The sequence below is a fragment of the Onychostruthus taczanowskii genome, unplaced genomic scaffold (assembly GCF_017590055.1).
Source record: "Onychostruthus taczanowskii isolate IOZ18803 unplaced genomic scaffold, ASM1759005v1 scaffold1, whole genome shotgun sequence".
Taxonomy (NCBI): Eukaryota; Metazoa; Chordata; class Aves; order Passeriformes; family Passeridae; genus Onychostruthus; species Onychostruthus taczanowskii.
This window is the reverse complement of record NW_024496525.1, coordinates 11827817-11846387: the sequence shown is the minus strand read 5'-3', so window position 1 is coordinate 11846387 and position 18571 is coordinate 11827817. Positions and strand designations below refer to the sequence as shown.

Sequence of the window (18571 nt, the reverse complement as noted above, 5' to 3'; positions counted from 1 at the left end):
ATAATTAAAATTCCTGTAAGTTACTCATCTAACATTACTGGACTACTATTCCAGTTTGATACCTGTGTTTAAGACCTGTGAAAGCATCTTGCTTATGAAACTTGCAATATCATTGTTGAAATCTTTCTCTGGTATAGGTACCACATATTGACTTTCACATGCACTGAGATACAACAGCAGTGAAGAAAGGCAGCAGAACACAGTAATTTCTATTGTGGAAAGCCTGATGGTGATAAAATACTTTAACACATTTCCCAACACCAAGCAAGAAACCCTGTCCTATAAAGCTAGTTATATGCACAAAGGGCAGGGTGTGAAGCAACAGCTCCTTAAGGCTGCACAGTATTCATCAGAGAGATATTCTTCTTCCCTCACCTTCTAAAAGGAAATAGAAACAATACTCCTAACATTCTTGGGTTAAATTACTCCTACATAAATTTTAGACCAATCTTATTTAGTTACTTTTAAGAACACAAAAAAACCCCCTTAAAATACCACAAAACCATCACTGTCCTGTTTGAAACTAGGACAGGAGAATACATGGAGATGAAAAAGAGAAAGTACAAACTAAACTAAGAGAACTGGTCCAAATATTCGGACCAGTCTGACAGCAAATGAAATACTTCACAACAGCACCATCAATACCATAATTCCAAAAGTTCACCACAGGAGGAAATGTTTCCACTAGCAACCAGTGTTACTTGACAAAATTACATTTAAGCATTAACAAAATTTCTTTAATGCATTATTAAAAAGTCACAATGATGACATGCCCTCTCCTCCTGCCCCACCTTCCCTCCCCCACTGTAACCCATACTGCCATTAATATATTTGGCTGATCAAACACAATCACACAGCACACAGAAGTCAACCACCCAGAGCAGGATGAATGACAGCAGAGCTGCCCTGACCTGCATTTAAGAACCTGAATGGTTCAGAGCATTAGAACAACCTATGTGCTGGTCACTGAAACAAAAAAGAAAATTAAAAAAGACTTTGTTTATATAATAATTTCCTAGAAATTACAGCAACCTCCCTGTTTCATGGGTTTTTTTCTTTTGTTTTGGTTTGGGTTTTTGGGGGAAAGAGGGGCAGTCTCTTTTTAGTTCCCTTTTTTTTTAAAGATTAAACATCAGCAGCAGAAGAATCCAAATCAACTTTTAACAAACTGCATCATACTGAAGACAAATACTTTTTTCCCTCTTTTGGAGCATATCTCGAGATGATATTTGTATCATATCTTGTTGAGAAAAAGGTCCTTTGTTGCCCATAAACCTGCCTATCTAAAGGGGGTCATCTCTTTCTTCTCACTAACACTGGTTTTGCAGAGAATTTATCCAAAAAGACTAATTTATGGCAAGCAGCTGAAATTACAGCTTACACCTATGCAAAAAACCTCCTCTAAATCAACACTACACAGAGAAGGGTATGGAATACTGCCTGCCAAAAACCCAAAACAAACTTTATACTATTCTGTGAAGACTTACGTTGTTATTTGAAATTGTCACATTCTAAATTAAAATTTTCACATTTCTAATTAAAATTTCTCATGATCTACATTAGATCAACAGTTTTTAAAAGTAGCTAAACAAAAATGCACGTGCTGTTTATTGCAAACCTTAAAATTACATGATTCCTGTTTGCAATACCAGCAGTTTACTTGGTTGATCATGAGCACATTAGGTTTTCAGAGTAGTCACCTTTCAACGTTTAGGTATACTTTTACCTTGAAATAGAAGCAAGATCAGTGGTGTTAATTTCCTCCCAATACCACCTTTTCCGCCTTTTCAGAAAGGCTTTCTTGAACATACTTCAGCACAAAGCACAGAAAACAGCTTTTCTGTTGCTATTTCCAACTTTTTTCACATTACCTGTGCCTCAGCTGGTAGTACAGCACATCAATTATCCAGAAGCAAATTAACATTTTTGTGTAAAAACAGATTTTTTGATTTTTCTTTAATTCCACTATATATTTGCTAACAATTTAATCTCAAGAGTTCCTGATTTATAGCTGGAAAAAAACCCCTGATCTTACTCTAAGTTACTGGAAGATTCCGAAGTACTGTGTTTAAGTTTCTTGGACAGAACAAACATAATACATCAGAATTCCTTTTTTCATTGCAGCACTTACTGAACTATTAATCATACCTTCTCCAGAGTAATATTCAGTTGGCACAATATTTTCATCCCAAATAATCTTCTCTGTGGGATATAGAGGCATTTGATTGAGCTGCTGAATTTGAGATATTCGTCGCTCATGACGGGAAACCTAAAGAAAGAAGCATTTCAAACCTCTGAGTCAAAAAGCAACAATAAAGATACTTTTGAAACACAGACAATAATTCATAAGGTGGTCACTTGCATTTTCTCCATTAATATTTTTCTAATTAAATATTTTAATATAACTAAATGCACACAGTGACATCAGAAGATGAGCAAACACATAGTCCAACTACTGGACATAGTGAAACAATCCTTTGGGTATTCACAAAATGGCACAACAGAACTGAAAATACTCAGTCAAGGTTCAGCAGAGAATCGACTTCAAATAAAACTTATCTAACTTTCCATTAAAAATATGGTCAGTACCTAACTAATACTACTCATTCAGTAAGAATTAGTCTTTGTTTCCTCTTTGGGGACACAAAAACATCTATCTAATATTATAATATGTTATCTGAACAAATATCTTTCCATGCAGCCACAGGCATATCACCACCCTCAATACCTTAGAAAACTACATGAACAATTTTTTAAGAAATCAACAACCACAAAACAAACTCATGAATGAGATTTTAAAAAGCAGCTATGGTATTCTAATACTGATATCAAATTAGAAGGCTATAGTAGTATTGCTAAATCTTGAATATCCAAAAACCCATGATGTGCATCAAGCAATATTTCAAATTGGTTTGGGGCCCAAACAGGTACTGAATATCTAGATCTACTTTAGCAGATCTTTTTGTTTTTAAATGTGACAAAAACTTTTTCAGAAGAACCCAAAACCGTTTCCAAGGCTCTCCTTACTGACCTAAAAAGATACACATTAGTTTCTCATAGAAACTATATTTATGAATAGGCATTTTCAAATACTTAATTTATATGGTATTAAACCCCGTCTTAACATGCCAATTACTGCTACAACACTGCTGTGGCACACAGGTGGTTCACAAAACGTTCTAAACGACTACTTGACTGCAGTGTAGCTGCTGGATGTATGCTATGCCTTGAGTTTTCAACAGAAAAAGTGCAAGGAGCATCAATCATGTTTCTACCAGCAATTCCAGCAGGAACTCCTTCTCGTGGCTCGTGTCCTCGCCCTCGGCCAGCGGCGGCAGCAGGCACAGGTACGACGCCACCTGGTGGAGAACGTTGGAGCTGCACAGAAAAGGAAAACGAGAATCCTCTGTCACACTGAAACCAAAGAGAGAGCACTCGCCGCAGCTGCTTTTTCCTTAAGGAAAACTCCAGCTCCCTGATTCGACCAGAGCTAAACAATTACGGGTCAGGGTTTTAAGTGAAGTTTGTGTATAAGGTGTAAGCTGAACCTCTCACCTACAACAAACATGGCAAGGGGTGGATATTTTTGTATTGTTTCAAGACCTGGCACGGAAGTAAACAACAAAGCATAGACTGCCTTTGTCAAAATACATACTGCTGTCCTTTTACTCACAGCATTTACAATATAGTACAGTTAATACTGTGGCATGCTTTCATGATTTCTAAACAAATTAGAGGTTAACTACTGGCTACGCACAAGAGAAATCAGAAGGAAAAAAGGCTGGAAATTCGTTAAATTTAATCATACTGAGAATCAAGAATTTCAATTTGCTAACTTACCTAAGAGGTCCAAATAACTTCACCAGAGCATCACGAGTATCTACTGCAGCTACATTTGAGAGCGCAAAGTCATATAACTCTGGGAAATGTGCAAATGCTGCTCTCTACAAAAGATGAATGCATGAAAAGTGGATGGAAGCATATTAATGAAATTATTTAAAAACAGTTTAAATATTTTAAAGAAATAATAATAAAGAAAAGCACAGTTTCCTCTGGTTCATAACATGAACCACTCTATAGACCCTACCAGGAGAGAAATACAAGCCAGATTAGATCTTCATTTTTCTTTACACCATCTATCCTCTACTTCTTTACTTCTGACACAGTATATTCGTTATTACACCCTTCCACCAGCATTTGCTGTCATTAAAATAAAACATAAGAGAGAAGATACATGGCTTTGCAGGCAACTGAGAAAAGCCAGGAACAAGTTTAACTTAACCATGCTTCCTTGAACTGTTCTGTTAAAACTGATGCAAACAATTCTAAAAAGTGTGAGTGAATTTGTTCAAGGGATCACTGTAGGCACATGTGCACACTTGAGGAAATGCTGCCACCTACTGCATCACCACAGGGTCCTACAGCATTCTGCTTTCCCTTCTTAACAGACTTGACAGGAACAGTTCATTTTGGTAACACAAGGTCAAAAATGCTGATGGTTTGCTAAAGCATATTAATTATTCATAGTCCCATCCACCATGCTGAAGCATTACATGTCTTCAATATGGTACAGGCAATCAAGCCAAAGCTATTCCTGTAACTTAAGAGGGAAAATAAGGAGTTTGATTTGGGAAATAACCTCATGCCTATTCCAGATGCAAATTAGATTAGAACAGCAAAACCAAATCCTCTGTCTCTCATAAGCACTTCATCCTCTACTTACCTGTAGAGAAGTAATTCTGTCATAGTGAATTGTAGTCATCTCATTCTCTGTCAAAGCATTTCCAGTCTGATCATTGATTTCAAAGCCAGTGTAGAATTTGAGCATATCTAAAAGCTGAGACATCATCAATATAAATTAATGGATTAACAATAACAGACACCCTACAAACACTACGAACAAAACCACAGTTCAAGAGGACAAATGTACAAACAAGAACACCTCAAAGTTCAAGAAGAACTGGACTAAGGAGTGGTATCTGAATTTTATACTTGGTTGATGCACAAAATAGTTTTTGCTAGGTTATCTCATCTGCAAGCCATCAAAATTTCAGAATAGTCCACAAGCAATATGGTTTCTTGATATACTAGGACTTGAAATTCAAACTGACCACGGTAAAGTGAGCTAGTCAGAGGCTGTCATTGAACCCAACTTACAGCTTCCTGTTACCAAAAGGGAGAGGGCTTGTGCCCCTCTGCCCTCTCTGATGGCAGCTCTCAAGTTCATCCAACCTTTCAATGGGATTATTTAAATTGGAGGAAGAAAATTATTCAGATGTGCTGCTGCCTTTGTGCTCTATCAATACTGACCCTCAGAGAAAATGAACAAGCAGCACAGACGGGGGACAGCAAGCAGCAGGAAAAGCAGCTGAGATGCAGGAAAGGGGACAGATCTTCAGATCCTGCCATATAAAAAACAATGTACTAGCTATGAGTGAGTAAACTGAAGGGACAGGAGTGAAAAACAGCTGCACTGCAAAACAGTGTGAAGCCAAAATGAACAAGAGAAGAATGCAGTGGTGACAACTTCTGCCATGTATGTGGTAAAGCATGCCAGAAGCTGCACTGTTTCTAGCTTGTACTTTAAAGAACTCCTCAAAAACAGAACCAGAGGTATTATTCTGCTCTTGTGAGACCCCCACCTGCACTACTGTGTCGAGCCTTGGGGTCCCCAACACAAAAAAACCTTGTTGGAAAATGTCCAGAGGAGTTTACTACAGGGTCAATCAAAGCACCTGTTCTGTAACAACAGGCTGAGAGTTCAGACTGTTCAGCCTGGAGAAGAGAAGGCTCCAGGGAGACCCTACAGCTTCCTTTACAGTATCTAAAGGGACCTACAGGGATGGAGAAGGACTTTTCACAGGACATGTAGTCATAGGACAAGAGGGAATGTCCTTAAACTGAAGGAAGGCAGGTTTAGATTAGACAGAAGGATAAAACTTTTCACTGTCAGGATGGTGAGGCACTGGAGCTGGTTGCCCACAGATGCCCCATCCCTGGAGGTGTTCATGACCAGGCTGGATGGGACTCTGAGTAACCTCATCTAGTGGAATGTATCCCTGTCCATTAAAGGGGCATAGGAAGTGGATGATCTTTAAGGTCTGTTTCAACACAAGCCATGCTGTGATTCCATGAAATGTATGAAATGCTATGTGAACAGTCACACACATAGGTCCAGGTAAGAAAAAAATACCGCGTCAAAGATTTAAATAAACATGTAGTTTGCATCCAAACAAAAGCCTATCTTTCATAAAAAGAAACCAACTGCAGCATTCAGAAACAAAGGGAACAAAAAAGTTATTTTCAAGAACTTTGTATCTCACCTGGCAGAAGAGATGACCCTCTTTTTCTCTTTTAGCAAGACTAGACAGGTAACAGTGAACAACAAGATGGGAGTCATCCAACACTGTATTAAACCAGCGCCGTGTGGGAAGCAAAGCCTGTGGTAAATAACATCATGTTAATACAAGCAACTTTTCAAAAAGTAAGACATCCTGGCTTCTCAGGATTTTCCATTTCAAGAAGGCATGTCAAGATAGATTGCTGCAGTTAATTGCATATCTAATACCCTCACAGAGGTACTAAAGCAGCATTTATGTATGCCAAGACACTGGGTTTATGCAGGTAAGCTGCTACAAATACAGTTCTTTATGTAACGGGGAGCATAGCATGAACTTGCCATAAGTGAGAATTCATCCTGCCAGTCAAAATGTAAATTAAATAAAGCAATTATTCTACTAGTAACTGTCTACATAATGATTGTGTGTTACAAATGATATGTCAAACTGCTCCAGCATTGTTTTAAACATCTTTTTTCTACACTAATTTAATGAATTTTAAGCCAATTGCTTCTTCTAAATATGAGAGGGCATCTTCTCTTCTTTGCAAAATACTCAAGTATTTTTCAAATCTTCAATAACAGAGATCTTTCCTTCTCCATGTAAATAGATTAAGCTGCTGTATGTAGCAACTGTTGAACAGCATACAGTAGAAGACCACAATTTAAGAGAAAAATTAGCTGTTCTCTACAGAATTTACAAAGCCAAAAAGCATCAGCATGATGTTTAGAAGCAAGATGAAGAAGGTAAAAGAATCTGTAATAGATGTTGATTGACCTGCATAGTAATTAGAAAAACAAACTCATAAAACCGTAAGAACTCTCCACTGAATTATTACTTTCAAATTACCAAATCACCAGTTTTGATCACAGCATACGCACTGTATTATGAAACAGTAATATTCTGAAAAAAGCTAAGTGAAAAGAGCCTATTAACAAAGTACATGCTACAAAGGCAAAAATACTTGGATTTACAGCTAATTTCTCATTTGCTTGTTCCAGTCACTTAAACAGGCTGCATAAACCTGTCTGAATTTCTTTCTTACCTTTCTGTAATATCTAGAGAGAAACAATCTTAAAAGTGCTGCTTCTAAACATTTTAAGTAAACAGACATTAGTTTACCTTCCATGTTTTCTCTTACCAGAGTATATTACATACATAAGATAGCAAGCCCTAATTTAAATTATTCAATCTATTGCAACTGCAAGCACAGACTACTTCAGTGATTTAACAGTCAGTTGCAGAAATTCACCACAAAGCCATTTTGAAGTTCCCTGTGATACTGTTCCGGAATATCCTTGTTTTATTTCACAATGCCTTCTGAATCTGAAGTTACTCTAAATAAGTAATTACTCATGCAAGAAATTGTAAATGAATGCCTTTTAATACTGGTACTGTGGTGCTTGAAACTGTCTCACTTTCTTGGTATCTGCTGAAAAGTTTCACAAAACTTTGCTCCACACCTTATTACTCTAACAAACTGCAGATCCCCAGACCTGGTACTTCTAAATAATGAACTCTAGTCAAACAGGAATAGATTGCATTTCAGACTACTGCTGCTTTCTGGGATTTAACACAACAACACAAAAGAGACTTTAAGTGACCTGTTATGCACTGGGAAGAGTAATTCTGAATTATTCCTACCAGATTAAAGCATTTTCAGAAACTGCCAATATTATTACCACTATTCCAATTAAATCCTCTTCACTAAGCACTTTAGGATCCTAGCTTTGTCTGCTGGCTTATTAGCATTGCTGGTCAGCTCCCAATATGGATGCAACATTACAACCTCTTATTTACAGATGGAAAATCACTTTTAAACAACCATATGCACAGCTGCAACATAATCACCTCCTATTTGGGATAAGGCTGTAAAAATTACTTTATGCACTTCAACCCTAGAAAAGTACACCTGGAAACTGGCTGAATTAATTTAAAAACTTACCTCGAGGTCTAGCATGAGTTCAATAAACCTCTCACAATAATGAACTTTGTCCATAGAAATAGGACCTGGATAAAAAAATAAAAAAGTGTAAATTGATCCATATCACAATATATTTTTGTGAACAATTCCTTAAAAACTAAATAAATGCTACAAATGTAAAAGTATTAATTTTAATCTTGTTAAAAACTAATTAAAACATTACTGACTTTTCAAAACAATTCTTTCTTGTATTAAAAATTCTTCTGATTAACAATGAAAGAGTAACAGAACCAGAATTTCAGGAGTGATTTTATCTGCTTTGAAAAACTTTGAATGTAACATGCAAAAATGCTCACTTCCACAAGGCATCACATGCCCATTATGTTTGTTAAGAACTTTTAATGCCAGGTACTCAAAAATACATTTTTAAAAGCTGCAAACAAGATGTGTGCCAAAGGCCTTGACCATGTTCAAAGGCACTTAGAGGTGACTAATAAGGGACCTTTCGAACCATGTCAAAACACACCAAGTCTACCTTAATGACTTTCCAGTTCTTACAGCCTCCAAAGAAATGTTGAAGTAAATCTTCCTAAAACAGGTCTAGCATAATCAGGAAAACAGAAGGGGTAAGTATCCTTTCTGAGGAAGCCACATTACAAAATTTACAGTTCAGGTAAGAGCTGAAGTTTGCTAAGAGTGTAACAGAAAAAGCAAACTCTGGGAATTGATTTCACCCAAATTGTGCTGTGCTTAGAGCATAATAACCCTTTTCTGTTAAAAGGCTAACACCTTCCTCCACAAACACTTTTCCTTTCTAAATCAGGTAAGGAGATAATTTTGCTTGTCACAATGACTCAAGAGCAGTCAAATCTTACAGAATTTCACTTCACTTAGGCTTTTGTTCTTACTGTAAATCAACAGTATGAACAGACAGAGCCTTTTGATATCCATTTATACCACCTATTTAATAAGGCACCTAAGTATGTATCAAATGCTTTAAGGCTCTAAGCACACAGTAAAGAATATCACCTCCCAGAAATATTGTTTTTACTATGTACATACTGAATAGAAGGAGGTTCAAAGTAGCTTTTTGCTGTTTCATTTTTAAAGTATATACAGATTTGAAATATATTTGAATATTTCAAATATATAAAGATTTGAATATTAATTTTGATATGAAATCCATGCAGACAGGCGTAGTGTTTACTACAAGCCTCACCTGAATAAGGTCCCCAACCTCAGGCTGATATCCTAAGGACTAGTTGCTTCAGCAACACAAAAAGATTTTCATACAGATTACCAGATAAAAAAGTAACATAAGAAACACAGTTACCTGAGACAGGTATTGACTTTAGAACAGTAATGAACTTCTGAATGAGCTGTGAAAGGAATCTTCTCTCTCTATATGCTCTAAAATTGGACATATGACAAAAGAATTAATACTCCTTAAATGCAGACTAGAAGTACATTTCAGCTTTCACCAATACAAAGTTAGCTGCTTCAAAATTATTATACTGATAGTAGGTTGCTTTGAAACACACCTAAACTGTTTAGATAATAACTTTTCTCTCTCCACTCAGGAAGACAGATTAGCAGCCTACATCTTTAGGCACAGAAACTGATTAACAACCTATGCTTCTTACTATGTGAAGGAGAAGTCAGTCCCCTCCCACATCTTAGCACACTGCAACACAAAGGCACTGGAACATCTAATTTTGGTGAGATAGACACAGATTTATTGAAATACTTGCATAAGCTATATGCCTAAAAGTGAAACATTTGCTAAAGGTCACGAGAAAAAGTGAGTAGCTACATGAATATTCTTTTGTGCTCTCATCCTTTAGTTCTAAGATTTGATATCACAAATTCACTGACCAAATAGAATATAAAGTTCTATAACGGTATTCTGCATAAGGAATACTGGAAAACAGAACAGCTTCCAGGAGACCACGTATGATCAATCCTCATTTGCCACAGGTTTTCAAAAAACACCATTTTCATTGAAACAATTTAATTTAGCTGAAACACAATGAATGCATTAAGGAAAAAAGACTTCTGTACATACTGCATTCTTGACTCTTCATCCATTTTTGCATCATTTTTCTTAATTAGATTCCAGAATTTTCTTAGTTTTGGTGTCTTTTTCAACTCTTGTTCCAGTCGATTCTGAAATGTTAAAATGATATTCAGTCACCAAGGAACCTTGCTTTCATAAGATAAAACTACAGTCCAGTCTTTTTATTAGAAAAAAAAATATATAACAAACTGAAATAAAGAGCTGTCTCTGGCTATTCTCAGTATCACTGTGAAACAAAAATGCAATAATGCTAGAGACATGGCATCCAGCCACGACTAGATGTCAACTCCTCTGCCTCCCTGTGACCTCATGGCCTTGTCTACAAATTATAGCCTGAAGAAGCTATAAACAACAAAGCTCAGTTTTCTGAAAAATTACATAAAAAACATTACTACTATTACATGAAAATTTGCAACAAAAAGAAAGAATTTAGCAAAGCACACAAAAATGTATTCCATAGCAATGTTATAAATATTAGAGTTCCTCAACAGTATTCCATGAGAATTTACTGCACAGGATTTGGACACTGCCTAGAAAATTGCTCTGCCAGTTAACAGTGTTATGCTTACAGGTTGTAGAGCCATCCACATCGGTAAGGAAATCAGCTGCTGCACCTGACCTCTGATCAAATCCACTTCCTGTTAGAAAGTTACAGAAGATAGAAATTTTTAGAACATTCTTACATTTTCTTATATGCCTGTCTTGCAAAATACATCAACGTACATTACCATCCAACAAAAATATTTATATAGTTCTATCAGATTTCACGATTTCCTAACAGGAAACTGTACTATAACCCTACTCAGTGACACCCCTGTATTTTAGGTTCTCTTCATGCAGTCTGTCAGTTCGTAACACTTCACCAGGGGTCCCATCCAAGCAAGTATTTTTAGGACAAAAGCTGCTGAGAACTGATGTTCTTTCTTCTGCCATTTCTTATTCTTGAACTCACCTACTGTGCTTTCTCTATTTGTTTTTAAGTTGTTCTTTGTCTCCTGAAGCCCTTAATTTATCAAGTTTCTCTTACTTCTTCTACACTCTTCCCATTGTCTGAAACAAATAATTTTCTCCATGTCAGTTCAAATATGCTCTCTCCAACTACCCCTATGATCTGGATCCACAAAGTTTTCCTTCTCTCCTGAGCTACTGAAAAACTTCAATTAATATCTTAAATATGTCTTCATGGACAAATTCTAAAATTCTCAGCATTCTGAAACTTCCAACTTCAGTGCCCTTCACTAAAAACACTACTGTGACTATTCCATTCTGCCTTTCACAAAGAAGAGCAGCTTCTAATAACAGCGTGCTTTTACAGGCATATTTTCACCAGGTTCCTTATCATGTTGTATTAGAAATGTGCTCTACAAGAAGGATTCTGTGGTCACCATCAAACTATTTTAAATGAAGATGCATTGTACCATGGCCACTACAGAAAAATAGTATCTCAATAAACTATGCATGTAAAGTTCAAGATGGTTACTGGTTCCCAAAATCATTCCTAATCCCAAAATCAACTAATACACTTTCTATGTTGTTTTGTCCAAGAGACAACTTTATTTGTGCAGACCATGACTTTGGATAATACACCCCACATGAAATGTAAGTAAGGAAAAAACCCAGTAGCAAGAGAGGTTAGAGAGCAGTGCTTCATATAACAGTTAAACTGTTCCTCCTGCTTGCTACTTAGGATCTTTTAACTCTGTTTTAACCATAGATTGAGAACACAAGTTGGTCTAATGCTTTCTTAAAACTAACTCAGGAGAACTGCAGATAAAAATTCTATCTAAACCTGGTTTCAAAAGTGAAAAAAACCTCGCTGTCTTTCTCAGTAATTAATGGAAATAATTTTTGTGCTATTTCTTAGGCAAACTAAAAAGAGCACCATAGTAACTAATCAGTTTTAAAAGTAAAGCACCTTTTCAAATATAAATACATAAATTTTACAGCACCATTTTTAATAAAAAAATTTGTATTAAATCCTGTATTTTAACAGTCTAACTGCCAATCCTTCGGTTGCAAGTCTCATCTATGACCTCATGTCAGAGAAAAGCAAATGTGTTCAGACAGATAAGTAAGAGTCAAACACAGGCTAAAAGCCCTCTGGTACTGTGTTTTCCTTAAACTGGAATCTTGCTTCATCTGCCTTGTAAGAAGAAATTGCTGAAATTAAACTGCTACAAACACAAAACAACATAAACACACTGAAATATTTACAGTTACTTTTAACATACCAAACTATTGAAGCAGTGATCAAGGAAAAGCAGCAGGACTGTCTGTTCATGCAGAGAGTACTCACTCTCATTTTCGACCAGCGATGCTTCCAGTATGCGTTTAAAAAAGAAAGGAAAATGTTCTGGCCTTTTTTTGAATGTCTAGGAATAGAAGAGGAAAGTAGTTCTGAGTCAGGTTGATACAAGTAATTTCAATCTTCATTCACATAATATAGCTGAAGTTATCTAAATCCATTTAAATCTATAAAAGAAGGGATTAGTTTTTTTCATTTTCATTTATTCTAACCAGGCAGCACAAGCAAAACAGATTAATGATACTCTCCTGACAAGGGATCCTTCCCCTATACCTTCTGCATAGTCTAACAGGTGATGCACAGGACAAACTAAACAAAAAGCACAGATGAAGTCTTGTGGGAATGTTCAGCTCATGACTGCACAGCAATACTCTAACATCTCCCAGCTAGAAGATACATGGTAGGTTTTGGCCAAGGCCATAGCAGCCTTAAGTGACGTGCAAGAAGTGAGCAAGTAAAAACCACCAGAGATTAATTATAGTCCTGGAACTTCCACTGAGCTACCTGAGCAGGAAAAAGATTAAACTGAATAATCAGCAAGATAAAATAGTTCTTTTACAAGGGCAGTCATATACCAAATAAATTTAACTAAGCTGCTTGGAACATAACATGCACCTGTCATTTTACTTCTAGCACGTATGCCAGAAGAAAAGCACACAAGATAATATATGGGCAAGTTATTAATCCTCTGTGCTTTGCCAGCACTCATGTAATGGCACACACATTAAAGTAAGCGTGCTTCTGAAATGATGCCTGCATAGAATGTATACATAGGCTTCTGTTGTTGAGATGGCCTGTAAAACCTGGATTGCTTGTAGAAACATTAAATAATCTCTAAACCTATTATTACAAAAAAAAAAAAAAAAAAAAAAAAAAAAAAAAAAAAACACCCAACCCAAAACAAAAAGCCCAAACAAAAAAACCCCATCCAAACAATACACATACAGGAAGTAAGACATTATTTTAGTATAAAAAGATAGAAACCAATATTCACATATTTTAAGCAAGACGTTATTGGAAAATATGTTAGACTTTCAGTGGTGCGTTCTTGAATACACAGATACAGAAACCCTTCTCTTTCCTTCAATATCAGGACAAGAACTTCCCAGTAAATACCCAACCTCTGTCAAGTGCCAAACAAGCAAATGCTAGTGCTAAGGACATTCACTCCAGAAGGGATCAAGTAACTTTTCACCTGTCCATTCCCTTCTCCAAAAAAGAATACAACGTTTAAAACACCACATGAGGTATTCCAGCTGAGGCACCATCTCCTTTTAACACTACAAGCTCTTCTACCTTCTGTCACTGTAAGTGAGCACGCTGTAAAAGCTGCAACTTGCAGATCAAAGTAAATTCTAGCTGCAATTGAAATCAGTTACCTCCCACGCAGGGACATTCTCTCTGAACTTCTCATTCACCATACAGCAGATTGACATTAAATATGCCTTACTGGACACCTCTGGAGAATAATTCATCCATAGGTAATTTTCAAGGTACTGACTGTGAAGAGATAAAGAGTATTTCATTAGCTGCAGCCACCCACATAATCTGTCACTCATTTAAAAAAGCAGTTATCCACAGGGGTTTTTTCCCTCCTCCCCTCGAAAGCTATCTTCATAGTTTGTGAGTAGTTCCTCAAGTTACCTCTCATCTAGGTCACTGAAGCAAAACTTGTTAAGACTCAGTAACTGGTGACACTAACACTTTCACACAAAGGACAGGAACCTCTAACTGTGGGCTACTGCTGACATACAAATTCTAGAAGTCAATTGCATGCCATTTGTCAGTGTCAAACCCTTAACCACAATTTACATTTTCTCCTCTCTGCTTTTTCTAATTAAGATGCAAAAAACTGAGAGAAGTTTGTCCTTTTGTAGTTACTGGCACTAACTTAGGGACTTGAGCCTTTTTGAAACAAAGAATGTACCTCAAAGAAGAAACATCTCATATTTGTTTCTTAAGATTTGAGAGTTAAAATAATCAAACAGAACATAAAACATAGTGGGTTTAAGTACATATTGATAATATTTATTTTACATCATTTTAGACATACTCTAAGCTCTTTCAGGAAAGTCTGCAGCAGTTGTAAACGACTGTTTAAATAGACTTCCATTCTTTTTCAAGAGAAGAACATGTTAATGATGCTGCTGCAGCACAATCCATTTTTATCCTCATAGTAAGAGACATAATCCAAAAACTTCTCTGATTTCAGTGTGTTCTGATTTAAGGCTTAATGATACATTCCAAATTACAGACCCAAGTTTTCACTTATTTCATTCATACTCTCTTTCTCGGTGCTCCACTTACACTAGAAACTGAGAATCATAAAACAAGACACTCTGAGATGTCACTTACATTTACGGAATTACTTCCTCTTTAAACTAAGCTCTCCTCACTTAATTTTCCCCAGTACACAATTCAAGGCCTTATGAAGTATGAAGGAATACACTACCTTCAAACTGTCTTACTGCCTGCATTTGCTTCTCACCTTTACAGGTGAGGTTCCTATGAAAATATAACTCCAAATTTCCCTCCCATTAGCTTACCTGAATTCAAGAAGCATTATCTTTCTAATCGCAAACCTAAAAAGGAAAAATTAATCAATTAACACAGGAAAGAAAGCCTCCCACACACAGCTGCATGGAAAATGACTATATTTTCCTTTATTTCATTATACAAGGAAACTTGTAGAAATAATCAGGAATTATTTCTGTCCTGATATTTCCATGCAATAGCAGCCACTTGAATGCAGAAGCAACTGCTGTAACACTGGAGATGCTAAAGTTCATAGAGACTCATTAAGCAATTAAATTCACATTTTAAAGAGATGAACACAGGTCTTTTAAATATGAAAACACCACTTCTAATAGCCTTGATGATACCAACTGCTAGCAGATGAGTGTCTCCAGGAAAACTACAATTATATATTTAATCTGTTCATAATGGTATTTTTTCTTAATGACTGGAGATGGAAGTTTGCTTTGATTCCATATGACAAATTGTTAGACTGCTTTCATACAGAAATAATACAGAGAATTCTCTGCAGAGCTCAATCTTCCCCAAAAAGCTCCAGCTACAGTTACACCTCTTTTCTGCACAGAGAGCTGCAGAATGCAGTGTATCTTGGATTTGTCTCCCCCATAGTACAATTCATTGAATCTACTCTCCCTTGATGAATCTGGTAACAGCAGCCAGAACAGAGGAGGAAGCCAGAGGCAGTGCACTCTGCAGCAGTTTTTTTTCTTTACATTCCTTAGTGACAAAAGAAGAGAACAGCCTTCTATAACCACCACAACAAAACCAACATAAAAGACAACAGACTACCAGGGAAAGGGTCTCAAAAATTAACTCCAACCATCATGTTTAAGTTTTACGGGCTTAGGAACTCTCTTGTTACCACATTCAGACTTTGAAATACCATAATGGTTAAATTACTTAAATGCACTTGAGTAATTTTCATCTGCTTTTAACACATAGATGAGTTTGAAAGTATTCTATCAATAGAAAGTATTTTCTATTAGAAACAACTCCAACGTGGATAATGTTGGAATGGTGGTAAATAAGAGAAAGCAACCGCTGTACTTACTTTGACCTGACAATTTCTTTTGTATATACATCTTCAATGACCTATGGAAAAAAATTTAAGAGAATTTTATATACCCACTAACACAATTCAAAATGCATGAAGACATTTTATTCTGAATAGCACACAAAATAACTGCACACTACAGCATCCCTTCCAAACAGTGCCTACATTTATAAACTACAAATACATAACAAATTACAGTGTCTCAAGCAAAAGTTGACCTTCCAAGCAGTCTCCTATTGTCTCATATAAAATAAGCAACACTAAATACTGGCACAACACAGACTGGCTCTTTTATGGCCCCCAACAAAATTCCAGCAGAAGTAATTACCTTTACATCAAAAGACAATGTTTTCTTCACATGTGGAGCCCAGTATTTATTTGCTAACTGCACAAGGGAAAAAAAAAAAAAAAAAGAATGGTTAAATACATACATGTTCATTATTTATTTGCTAACTGCACAAGGGAAAAAAAAAAAAATGGTTAAATACATACATGTTCACGTGAATGATAAAACACCTTCATAGCATATCCCATCCCCAAACTTTATTTCACTAGTATCTTGCTTACTTTCAGCTTATGCTAACTATAAGTAACAAAAGTATGTTTTTTAACAGCAATGTTTATCAACCATTTAAGGTTGATAAGCACTGCTGTTTATAGGCTTTTATGCCTAAACCTCTTTCAACAGAAATGTAATTCTTTGGAAAAAATTTCAGATGCATAGGCTGCTATCTAAAAAACATTTCCTACTCTTAACTTACATCTAACAAATCCATCAAAAATAAGCCATGATCTTTCAGGAACTGCAAATGCCAAGTGGCTAGTGATTATGCTTCCTTGAGGAACCTGACAAGTAACTAGAGGCGATATAGAAAAGTCTCGCATTTTAAGGCTCTTTGCTGCAGCCATCACTTCATCAATACTCCTGGGCGGTGATGACAAGGGCTTCCTATGCAACTTTATTCAAGCTTCTTGATGCTCTGGAAAGAAAGTGAGCAGATTTCCAAGAAAAATTTAAAAAAAAAAAAAAAGAAAAAGCAGAAAGAAAAAAAGCAAGAAGACTTATAGAAAATCACTTAGAACTTTAGCCAACAAGGAACTCTCGGCAGCTTTTCACAAGTTAAAACACGCCTTACAGCGATGCACACTGTACTGCACTCATGCGTTCGGTAGCGCTGCTTTGTAAATCCCGCTGGCCCGGAAGCGCGGGGGGAAACACCCTCTCGTGCATGACAGAGGCGCCCATCCCTCGTCAACTGCGACCAAGCAAAACCCTTTCCCCATCACCCACGGCCTGCAAAGGCTATTTAAACACCGAGGCACTCCCTTCGAGCGCCGGCTGCGGCCGCGGCAGAGGCCCTACCTGTGTCACGTACTCCGCGTTGATCTGCGACACCGTGGGCGCCACGATCTTCTTCGGCGGGGCCGAGGACGCCGCCGTCTCCGCGGCCGCCGCCATGGTGCCGCCGCTGGAGCCGCCCGGCACAGGCCCTGGTCCCTCGGCGCCGCCAGCCCGGGCCAGGCCGAGGGAGGGATCTCCGGGCCGGGAGCAGCGAGGCGGGAGCGCTTCCGGGGCCGGGAGGGCTGGAGCGGCCGCGGGGAGGCGGGCGGCGGCCGCGCCATCTGCTGCTCCCTCCGTGCCGCTGCAGCTCCGACTTGCACCGCCACAGCTTCATCCTTGCGCTGCCACAGCTGCCCCCCTGCACCGCCACAGCTCCATCCTGCGCCGCCACAGCTCCATCCTTGCGCCGCCACAGCTCCCTCCCTGCACAGCCACAGCTCCCTCTCTGCCGCCGGCCGGAGGTCAGGAGTCGGTGTTGAAAGGCTGCGGCAGATGAAGGAGGCTGCCAGCGCACGGGGTTGCTGCCACAGTCAGCCTTCTAACTCTCAGGGGCACTCCTATTTTATGTGTCACTTAGAGCTCAGCTTTCTGTCCATCTAACGTGGAAAAACCACACTCTTTTTAATATAAAACAGTTGCCAGTGACTCCTGAGCGTTGGTGAGCACTCTGTCCCATCCACAGGCCCGTAATTAAGGCCTTTTACTTTAGAGTTGGACAGTATGATCCTTACGGGAAAGGCAGAGGTGCAAGGGCAAAATTGCATGCTCAAGAAAGTCAACAGTTTGGTAATGCTTTAGAGCGGTTTGCAATTAACTTATTCTATTTGGTACCCTAATTAAGGAGGAAATTAACAGACTCCCCAGGGAAGTTACTGTGCTTTGTTTCTGGGCTCATTATCCATCACCTGCCACTTGAGTGCTTTAAACTTCCAGGCAGGTCTCATTGAAGCCTGTTTGAATATGACCTCCTTTGTTTTTATATCAAGGTGATCTCCA

General features: G+C 37.7%; 1 protein-coding gene across 1 annotated transcript in view; it reads right to left on the bottom strand.

Moving 5' to 3' along the window:
- AQR (aquarius intron-binding spliceosomal factor) overlaps positions 1–17760 on the bottom strand; it is a 49354-nt gene extending 31594 nt beyond the window's left edge. The window contains exons 1-15 of the mRNA XM_041399356.1: positions 17597–17760; positions 16562–16618; positions 16231–16271; positions 15191–15226; positions 14024–14144; positions 12571–12711; positions 10909–10977; positions 10328–10428; positions 9596–9672; positions 8284–8348; positions 6324–6440; positions 4724–4837; positions 3841–3944; positions 3276–3378; positions 2149–2269 (exon numbers count right to left, since the gene is read on the bottom strand). Coding sequence (XP_041255290.1) covers positions 2149–2269; positions 3276–3378; positions 3841–3944; positions 4724–4837; positions 6324–6440; positions 8284–8348; positions 9596–9672; positions 10328–10428; positions 10909–10977; positions 12571–12711; positions 14024–14144; positions 15191–15226; positions 16231–16271; positions 16562–16618; positions 17597–17692 — 1363 coding nt within the window. The 5' untranslated portion in view covers positions 17693–17760. The remainder of the gene's footprint in view (positions 1–2148; positions 2270–3275; positions 3379–3840; positions 3945–4723; positions 4838–6323; positions 6441–8283; positions 8349–9595; positions 9673–10327; positions 10429–10908; positions 10978–12570; positions 12712–14023; positions 14145–15190; positions 15227–16230; positions 16272–16561; positions 16619–17596) is intronic.
- Positions 17761–18571: the final 811 nt, after the last annotated feature.